The 10,162-nt window shown below is 52.7% G+C and overlaps 1 protein-coding gene across 3 annotated transcripts in view; it reads right to left on the reverse strand.

Moving 5' to 3' along the window:
• MTR (5-methyltetrahydrofolate-homocysteine methyltransferase) overlaps nucleotides 1-10,162 on the reverse strand; it is a 132,456-nt gene that overhangs the window by 32,515 nt on the left and 89,779 nt on the right. For all 3 annotated transcript variants that reach the window (XM_049646099.1, XM_049646098.1, XM_049646100.1), the window contains exons 26-30: nucleotides 8,827-8,925; nucleotides 7,689-7,764; nucleotides 4,548-4,703; nucleotides 3,091-3,287; nucleotides 510-710 (exon numbers count right to left, since the gene is read on the reverse strand). In XM_049646099.1, coding sequence (XP_049502056.1) covers nucleotides 510-710; nucleotides 3,091-3,287; nucleotides 4,548-4,703; nucleotides 7,689-7,764; nucleotides 8,827-8,925 — 729 coding nt within the window. The remainder of the gene's footprint in view (nucleotides 1-509; nucleotides 711-3,090; nucleotides 3,288-4,547; nucleotides 4,704-7,688; nucleotides 7,765-8,826; nucleotides 8,926-10,162) is intronic.

Below are 10,162 nucleotides of genomic sequence, written 5' to 3' on the forward strand. Positions count from 1 at the left end.
CCCCCCCCCCCCCCCCCCCCCCCCCCCCCCCCCCCGCACCACCACCAGGACGGAGCAGGCAAGAGCAGACAGGCTGGGCTCTCGGCTTGCCTGTCGTTTCACTGGCTGCTCTGTGGCCGGCCTTGGCCTCAGCCTGGGCTCTGACGTATCATATTCAACGGTCCAAGGACTCCAGGCCCTTGAACTGAAACACTTCCCTGATGGTCTACAGCGGACAGGGGCCACGAGGAGAAGCCAGTTACTGCTTCCAGGTCCTCCGCTGTCAGCCTCAGGGGAAGAGGAGGGGACCTCTGCTTGGCTCAGGTGACCCCACCACGCACAGGAAGATGGGGAAGCCACAGAGGATGCCAACGTGACAGCGAGGGGCCCTGACACAGGAAGCGGTTTTGAATCTTTCAGGCTCCTCGGGAGAGACAAGAACCGCAGCAAAGAGGTCACAGGTCCGAGGACGGCTCCAAACGACGGCACGGAACTGGGGTTCCCCACCCCGCCCAGCGCTGTGGCGCTACCTCGGCCAGCCGGTCTCCCAGGGCCTTGACCATGATGCTGCTGTAGTCGTCACACTCCTGCTCATAGGCCCTGCTCAGCTCCTCCACCCCGAAGCAGGCAACGGCAAACAGGCCCAGGTAGTCGCGGACGCCCGAGTGCAGTGGCGCGATGAAGTCTGAGAGGCAGTAGTAGGGGTCTGCGCTGGCGGCGTCCTTCTCGGCCTGAAAAGCAACCAGTGGCCAGACGGGTGATTAGCACGGGACAGCAGTCTGGTCTTTGCAGATGGCCCTAAGCTTCAAACAGGGGTGTCTGTCTTGTTCACGGTTACACCCCCAGCACTTAGAAGAGGGCAGGATACAAAGTGAGTATTCGACAAATAGTTGTTGAATAAACAAATGAAATTAGATTTTGAAAAAGCGCAAGACAGGACATGACATACGGTCAAGAAACCCCTGAATCTGCTCACTCACACATGGACCAAACATTTCCCGAGTGCCTCCAGGCACCGTGCTAGAAACTGGAACCTCAAGCATTCATATCAGAAAAAATTTCCCCACAAGTGTTTCCAATTCCAGATCAACACTAGACCCTGAAGCGGCATCCAAAAGGGACCCACCAAATGCACAAGCCTCTGCTTCACGTTGACGGATGCGGCTCGACAAGCTCCCGGCCACAAGCCAAGGGCCACGTACCGCCCACCGTGGCAGTGGCTCAGGAGACGGCCGAGGACGCGCCTGGGCCAGCCTGGAACCAAACTGAGCACTGAGCCGGACCGGCTTCTGAGAGTCTCGCCTCTCACCCCACTGACAAATCAGGTCTCAAACACATTTCACAATCCACAAATACTTACGGAGAAGGTAAACACCTGAAACTGCTATTTACTGAGTGCTCACTACACTCCTGGCTGGTGCTTTACAGGAATTCACTGATTTAAGGCTGTCAACAACCGTGTGAAGGAAATACGTGATGCCACCAGCTCCGTTTCACAGCCAGGAAGCTGAGGCAGACAGAGCGTGACCGGTAGCCCAGGGTCAGACGGCGGCAGGTGCGGGGTCCGGCACCGCAGTGTATACCCCTGACTGCCGTAGGGCACAGGACCAGTCAGGGACTCGGTGGGTGGCACCAGAAGCTACAGGGCTCACTTGCTTGCTGGCCCTGGAAACAGGCACAGCTTCACCGACGCTGGGCAGGAAGTGGTTAAACGGTTGCCGGCCAGAAGGTGTTTGATAACAGCCTGTGGAAATGTCACCAAGCTCGGGGACGGGGACGGCTATGCGGGGAGAAGTGGCTCTCCAGCTGTACATTCTCTGCTAACAAAAGCCAGAGGGAGACACAAAGCTTCCCGGCCCCACAAGGGGAGACAGGTCATAGAGCCCCACAGCACTTAAGAAGAGACAGCCACCAGAGCCACTGAGACAGAAGACTCCCAGAGCAGCCAGAATCTTCCGGAGTGCTGGAAGAAAGAGCTATTGGAATGGGTACTAAATGCACATTGAGAAGTCATTACACTAAACGCCCTGACACAGCCTGCCTGGTTAGGACATGAATGGTTGGACGTAACAAGAGATCAGAGGACGCAGGACCTGAAGGATGAGAAACTGGGCGGAGGCCTTCGAGCCGAATCATACCCGAGAAAGCCAAGCAACCAGCTCCCTAGCGAGCAGGGGCGGGAACGTGGAGCCTGCTGCCTTGTGGCCTATGGTGTCGGCACCCCGTGCACACAGGAATGGTACAGCTGCCTTTGGTGATCCTATCGTGGCATCATTTCACGTCCCGAGTTTAAGAAGCCCTTCAGATGCGGTGACCATTAAAACACTATCGTTATGAAACACATCGCGGTGATGATTAAAAGCAGTAACACTGCTCTGCTTCTGAACGACCCGAAACGGTAGTGACACAGGGTAATTCACCGCGACCCTTTGTTAACGACCCTGGTGCATCCTGGTTCCAATTCTGGATGGGGACAACTGTATTTTGTAGCAGCTATGGGACACACACAGGACGTCTGTACTGTCACAGGGTGAGCATGAGAGGCGGCCGTGCCGAGGGAAGCCAGTGCGCACAGGCCGGGTTCACACTCTGGATGCTAAGCACTTAGTTCCATCCCATCGTCCTCCGTTCCTGCCCCTGCAGGATGAAGATGTGGACTGCCCGCAGCAAGGCCGTGTGGATGTGAAACACGATGGTCCGTTCAGCACCTCTAGAGCACCTGGCACCACCCAGACATGCAGCAAATGTTTGTCCCCACCTGTCTTCCCCTTCAGAAAGGGAGCCCCCAGCCTGTTTTAAATAACACGCGTGCCTGCAAACCCAGGTTTGGGAACAAGATGTGCGTCTGTGTGTGACGACCGAGGCAACGGCGGCATTCCTCACCCATGAGTCCCGCCGGTGCCCGAGGGGCCAGCCTCTCCACCCACACTGGCTGCTTCTCTCCATCGTCCTCACAAACGCCTTGGCCTCGGGCCTGTGCATGATCATTTGGGGGGGAGCTGGGGCAGCCCTGTCATTTGCACAAAGCTCAGACTTATTTAATTCTTATTTACGCTTTTTCAGTGCTTCCACCAAAGCAGCAGCAGCGGGGTGGTCAGCGCGGCTCCGTACCTGCTGCCTGAGCCCGTGGAAGGTGGCGATGGGCTCTGCAGCCTGGGGCTCCGCACCCTCCGCGTACAGGTGGATGTCGTCTCCCACGCTCTGCGCTGGCCAGAACCCAACCACGCCCCTGGCTCGGAGCTTCTTTTGACCAATCAGCGCCGTCAGCATGATTTGGGCATCATCATAGACTTTTCTGGCCTCTTCACCTATTAGGAAAACACCGTTAAGAATTCACCTAAAAGAGCCAATGATCGTCAGCGAAAACCACTTCTTCCTCAAGCCACCACCCCTCCTGAGCCATCGTCTCTGGTCACCCTCCTTTCCCCTCAAATACTGCACTGGTGTCTGTGAGCAGCACGACTTAAGGGGAGCGGCTGGGGGCTGGTGGCTCCTGCTGACCACATGCCCCGCCCGTCTCCCCAGCACAAACCACTGACATGCCTCCAGGCGGCAAGAGGCAGAGAGCCTAACGTGTGGCTCCCAGCACAGTCGCCAGACAGGGCAGGCCAGACCCTTCCTCGCCGACCTTGCTCGTGTGCCCATCACCCCACCGACCTCCCAGGGGCCTCTGGGGATGTGGGACAGGTTGCAGAGGCAAGTGTGGCCCAGGCCCTCTTAAGTGGCTTTAGCACCGCACACAGGTGGCCCCAGCTCAGGGGCCTCCCACAGTTGTCCCCCGTACAGTGGGGACTGCCCTGACCCCACACTTCCAGCAGGCCACCTGCCACCTTGCTCTCATCTGGCTTTTTCCTGACCCTTTGACTGGCTTGGCACCGTGAACCCAGGCCTTTGGGGGCAGGTTCTAGGGGTGGGGCTACAACCCCACTCACCCCCACTTCTCTTGCTGATCGCCCCAAATCCCCTCCCCTGACCAGTGCTCCAGGAGCAAGGGACTCCTGGCATTTCCCCAAATGGGCACCTGTGACTGTGCCTTTCCGTGCTGTCTCCTCTGCCTGGGACGTCCTCTTCTCCGGTGCTGTCTCCCATCCCCAGTCCCAGCCTCAGTAACTCCCCTGTGCTCTTCCAAAAGCAGTTCAAACACCACCCCCCCCAGGAAGCCTCCCCTGACCTCCCAGTCTGAGGTCTGTCTCATCTTGGGTCCACAGAAGCCCTGGGCTCAGCCCCACGGCAGGAGCTCGGCATGCCACGTGGGAACCGCCCATCGCCGTCGGCTATGCCAGCTACTGGCCACATCCCAGAAGGCAGCGGTGTGTTTATTCCCGGTGCCCAACAAAGAGCCTGGCTTATTAAAGAAGAGATAAATGAAATGCCAACTACAGTCCATAAAGACCCATCTAGCAGCTTCAAGCCACCGAAGAGGTAAACAACACCCCACACGTTAGACCACAACGAGAAACCATCTCCCACAGCATCTGAACTCTCGGCTCTCCACCTGTTCTCCCCTTCAAAGTCCCAACACTGTGTCTCGAGTATCCGTGCAGAAAGGAAGGGTCTGCTGAACGAACCTACAGTTTTGTCCTTAAATATCTTGGGAAAGTTCCGATTCGGGTACTTGCCACGGAGCTGCCAGACATCAAAGAAAGGCTTCCAGTCGATGTAGGCCACCAGCTTCCACAGATCGTAGTCTTCAAAGACCCGAGTCCCAAGAAACGTGGGCTTCACTGTAAAAGTGAAGTAGTCATGTCACACGGATGCCGCAGCCTGGGGCTAAGCGCCTAACGCGCACGGCAGGGGTCTGTGCCATGCCTCCCGGGCCAGCTCTGTACTGCTCCGGGGGCCCCACACTCTCTCTCCCCGCAGTCACCCACAGGAGCTGCTTTACAAGGAGGGGAACTGTAAATTTTGCAGTCAATCTTAAATAAAACTACCCTTCCCAGACAGCTGTCTACACCGGCCCTTAAAAATTCTTCCCTCTGCCCTTTGGTCAAAGAGAAAAGACTTGGGTTTCTCTTCACTTGTACAGACGGAAACAATACTAAAGTAAATGCCACTGTAGAGAGACACATAAGGTAAACCACTTACCAGAAGTGTGAAAACAAGAATCAGCAATCTCCACTTCCCACTGATACATGTGTATATGGGCAAAGTATAAGGACACGCACAGAAACAAGGCATCAAATTCGGGATTGTGCAGGGGAGGGAGGGGCACACAAGCAGCTTCAACCACTTATGTACTGGTTTTTTTTAATGTTCATTTTTGAGAAATAGAGAGAGCGCACGAGCAGGGGAGAGGCAGAGAGAGAGGGAGACAGAGGATCCGAAGCAGGCTCCGCACGGTCAGTGCAGAGCCCCACGTGGGGCTCGAACCCATGAACCGTGAGACCATGACCTGAGCTGAAATCAAGAGTTGACGCTTAACCAACTGAGCCGCCCAGGCGCCCCGGCATTGCTTTGTTTTTAAAATGGGCACCAGGTTATTTCTGAGGTGGCTGGCGGTATTCGTGGACGTTCGACATATTGTGCTTCACACCCCGTGAGTGTAAAACAGGACCCGAGTTAACTAATGATGAGGATCCTGAGAAACTTAACAGAAACCCAGGGGGTGGGGAAGGGGAAAAAAAAAAAAAAAAAAAAGAGGTGAGAGTGGGAGAGAGCCAAAGCATAAGAGACTCTTAAAAACTGAGAACAAACCGAGGGTTGATGGGGGGTGGGAGGGAGGGGAGGGTGGGTGATGGGTTTTGAGGAGGGCACCTTTTGGGATGAGCACTGGGTGTTGTATGGAAACCAATTTGACAATAAACTTCATATATTGAAAAAAAAAAAAATAATAATGATGAGGAATGAAGAAGAGCAGCACACCGGCACCCTGCCTGCAGCGGGGTCAGCGGGGTCTGGCCGGAGTCGGAAGTGATGCCCACACACGAGCTTCCTGGCCCTCAGTTTCCTGGTCTGTAAATAGGGTCAGAGAACTTACACCATCCTGCCCATCTCAGGCGCTTGGGACCGAAGTCCCAAGAGCACTTTTGTCTCGTCAGATGGTAAGAGGCGGACGTGAGGCAGCAGTACAGGAAAAGAGCGAGCTGCTGCTTAGTCTTGCCTGGAAATCGCTATCTTTTCACACATGTTCGCAGTAGCTCTTTCTCATTTGTTCCTGGTCGTGTTTTTACTATTGAGAATAATCACTTCTTCATCATATTCCAGTATGTTGCTTCGTTTGACACACAAAAGAAACTACAGATTTCCTCCTGATGAATGTCTCCTCTTGCCTAGAAAGGCAGGGAGAAATGCCCTGTCACAGTCACTGAGGGATGTCAGTCTTGAATTTTACCGCCAACGACCTTGAGAGAACCCCTCTGTCTCCCTTTCCTGACTTCCTGCAACTAGTCTAAGACTGGGGTGTCCTCAAAAACATTTCTGAGGGCTGTACGTCAGCGCCTCGATCTTCTCAAGCAGCAGGTCCAGAGCCTCGCAGAGGCCCCGCACTGGGGACAAGTGGCCGTTCGACTGCTGCCTGGCACCGTGGGCCTTCAGAGGAATGTCCCCACTGAACTGTGTCTGGATGTTTGACTTGGTTAAAATGGACTTCCCTTATGAGACTTTTCCAATTTCACAGTGAAAGGTAAAGAGAAAATAATAGACTATATAGTTATTTACATTTTTCGAAGGTTTATCTTTTCTTATCCTTACAACCTTTCACAGGGTGACTCCTTCTTACACATCAGAAGAGGTCGAACATGGATGCAGGATGCTCAAGGTCAGTGATTTGCAGCCGGGAGGCAAAGTGGGGTGAGAACCAGGCCTCCCGACTCCTGACGTGGCATTCCTCCTACTAAACCACGGCGGGCTCAGCAGGACTGAAATCAGAACTGAGCTCACCTACATTTCCAATTTAATGCTCTCAAGTCAGCCAAGGAGCCGCAGAACACAGATGTTGTGAGCAAGGAGAGCGGATCTGAGGTATTACCTTGGAGATACAGATTCAATGAATACAACCCCTGTTCACCCTGTCTGGGCTGTGCGTGTGTATCTCATGCCTCTCTGAGCGTGTCAAACATCCTCCATATTTTACTCCCTCATGAACACCTCTATCAGGCAAGAGAGCTGGCTAGAAATAAGGGGGAAAAAACAAAGAAACAAAAAGAGGGAAGCATTCAGAGAGACAATGGGAGAGAGCAAACAAGAAACAGGAGCTCCAGCTTTGCCGCAATGTTCTAAAGTTCTGTTCAGTGTGAGGGCATCTTCAATCTCAGAACTACACATCGGTCCTGGGGCCTGGCCTGTGACCCAGGCCACTCAGTGACTATACCACCCAGAACCTGCGTCAGGCTTGGGGGGGGTGGGGGGTGGAAATTGAGCACAGCACAGAGGAGGGAGTGTGGGTTAGAAGGGGCAGACCAGGGATAGAACCCAATAACCTTTCGGGCTCTTACCCGAAATTCGGGGTCTTCACATTTAAGCGGGGATAACAGCACATTCACTACGGGGTTGTGTCAAGCACTCAGACACTCCAAGCGGTCTCAGGACATAGTTCGGTCCTCCATAAATGGTACCTGTTTCCTTTCATTTTCAATCATCAACGTCCTTCATCACCATTATTAGACACGATAAAGCATCTCCAGCTGCCTGATTCCCAGCCAGCTAAATGCAAACGTCTCTCCAGTCACATTATCACCCACAGCCTTTCTCCAACTGACAGTCCAACAGACCTGGAGGAGCCTCCGACAGCCAGTCCATATGGAAACCGTTTTTTCTAGCCTGACTTAAGGTTAAGTATCTTCTCTCCTATGAAACAAGAGAAGTTATTTAGTCAGAGACTCTTAGTTTTTCAGCTGCTACTATGAAAGTATGTCTGAAAAGCTAGTACATGAGTTTTATTTAAAAAAGGAAAAGGAAAAAAAAACCCCACAAATGCTTTCATTAATGAAAATTCATTTCCTGAGAAGTTCTTCCTTTTCCACCCAATGTGCGGGCTTCACATCAGCACCAGAACAATGGAGAGTAAAGATTCAATAAATATCCATTAAATATTGATAGGTGGATACAAAGCTGACCTGTGCCCTTCTCAGAGCGGTGTCCTGCCGGTGCTTCTAGAATACCTGAGGCCAGGCTTATCTGGCCTGCCGTTGACCGCCCCCTGGACCAGAGGGCAAAACTAAGAAATTTTCAACTGTGAGCAAACCTAAGAGGCGGAACGCCAGCCACAGTATCTTGGGCTGGTCACCATCTCACAAACACCTCTTTTCTTCCTGCTGTTTGTTGTCTCATTTCGCTTGCCTCGCCACCCCCCAAATGCACCCCTCTACGCACAAGGACCAACAGGCAGATGAACCAGGAAGAAATATTCCAGTGACTTCTAAAGAGTGATTATGCCTCCTTTCCAAGGAACCCCTGAAGCTTATCTAGAGAAGGGCAGTTGTTGAGACACTGCTCTGCACAGTCCGTGCTGGGCAGTCAGGGAGAGAGGCGGACAACGGTCCCCTCTAATGTCATTTTCTTCCATTATTTCAAGAACAAGGATCCGTGGGAGTCACTTTCTATACGCTGCTTCAGTTTCCGTTCTCCCGCTGCATATGTTTTATTCATTCTCATAGCTCTGCTGTCTAGCACAGCACCTAACACCTACTGTGTACCCGATAAATGTTTGGTGGAATAAATGAAATTAGTTTTAGTATAACCCCAAGTTATCAGGAACTTCGACACCAGAGAATTCTGATTTGAACATGAAAACAAGGCTTCTCTAAAATGATGCTAAACCTGTTGCCCTCCTTTAAACAGTGAAGTCACATTTTAAAAAAAAATGCAGGATCGGTTTAATACCCAAACTAGCAGGTATTTGTCACTTACCCTGAGAGACTCGTAATGGTCCTGTCTGATCTCTTCATATTCTTCTAAGATCTCCTCAAAATATTCATCCTTGAGATTCTCATCTAATAGCTGAGAGCACTGAAAATGCAAGGTCAAAGTTCAAGAACCACAGAGGAGCAAAAGGAGATAAATAAAATATGGACAACACTGGTCAGTGCTGGCGACACCTCCTTCAGGAAGCTTCCCTTGTCAACGTCATCCCCCCTCCCTTCACCAGCTTCATGAACTCCTGCCGGGGTGTGCAGTTAAGAGCTGCCTCAGTGGACCTAGGATGTCCAAATCTCACACATTCGAAAGAAAGCCCTTCATGGTTCCTGAGAGATAAGCTCTAAGCCCTTGAAATGTCCTGCCTGATGAGACACTTCGTCTACATGGAGCCCTGGGCCACCCTGGATGGTCTATGCTGACTAACAACGTGACTAGGGACGAAGGGGGCCCCCTTATTCATGTTGTATCCGTCTGACCTCTGGAGTAACTAAGGTTCTGGTAACTAAGGTCAGTCAGGTCATTAAAGCACTCCTACGTGACTGACTCCCAACAGAAGCCCTGGACACTAAGGCTCAAGAGAGCCTCCCTGGTTGGCAATGCCCCCCGTACACGGTGTCACTCATCACTGGTGGAAGAATTAAGCACTGGCCACGTGACTCCGCTAGGAGAGGACACCAGGAAGCTGGTGCCTGGTCCTGCTTGGATTCCACCCTTTACATCCTTTGCTGACTCGTGGCCATCCGCCATGATTATAACAGTGTTTCTGAGTTCTGTGAGTCCTTCTGGCAAATCACTGAAGGGGAGCGTGGTCTTGGGGACCGACACAGCACACTAGTTAGGCTCCTCTCTTCAGTGTTTCAAAGATACCCAGTTCACGTCTTCATCACTGCATTTACCTCAGGCTTTTAGTACCTGTCTATGTACCTCCTTGCCTCACTAGAGGACAAACCCTTTGAGGGCAGGGCTGCGCCTTAACCACTCCGTGTCCCTGGTTTCTAGTTCTGTGCCTGGCACGTGCAGGGCGCCTCCTCACTAAACTCTTGCTGAAGGAATGAGGCTAATCTTCACAGTCAACTATGACGGGCTAAGAAAAGAACAGAAACCCGTCACCTGACAAATACGAGGCTACTCGGTAAACTGTAAAGCTAGGATCTGCGAAATATTATCTGTGACCAGCATTATCAAGTTGGTGGAAGTAGAGCCAAAACCAAAGCTCAAAAACAAGAAATGGGGGCGCCGGGGTGGCGCAGTCGGTTGAGCGTCCGGCTTCAGCCGGGTCCCGATCTCGCGGTCCGTGGGTTCGAGCCCCGCCTCGGGCTCTGGGCCG

Source organism: Panthera uncia, chromosome D2 (assembly GCF_023721935.1).
Source record: "Panthera uncia isolate 11264 chromosome D2, Puncia_PCG_1.0, whole genome shotgun sequence".
In the NCBI taxonomy this organism is placed as follows: domain Eukaryota; kingdom Metazoa; phylum Chordata; class Mammalia; order Carnivora; family Felidae; genus Panthera; species Panthera uncia.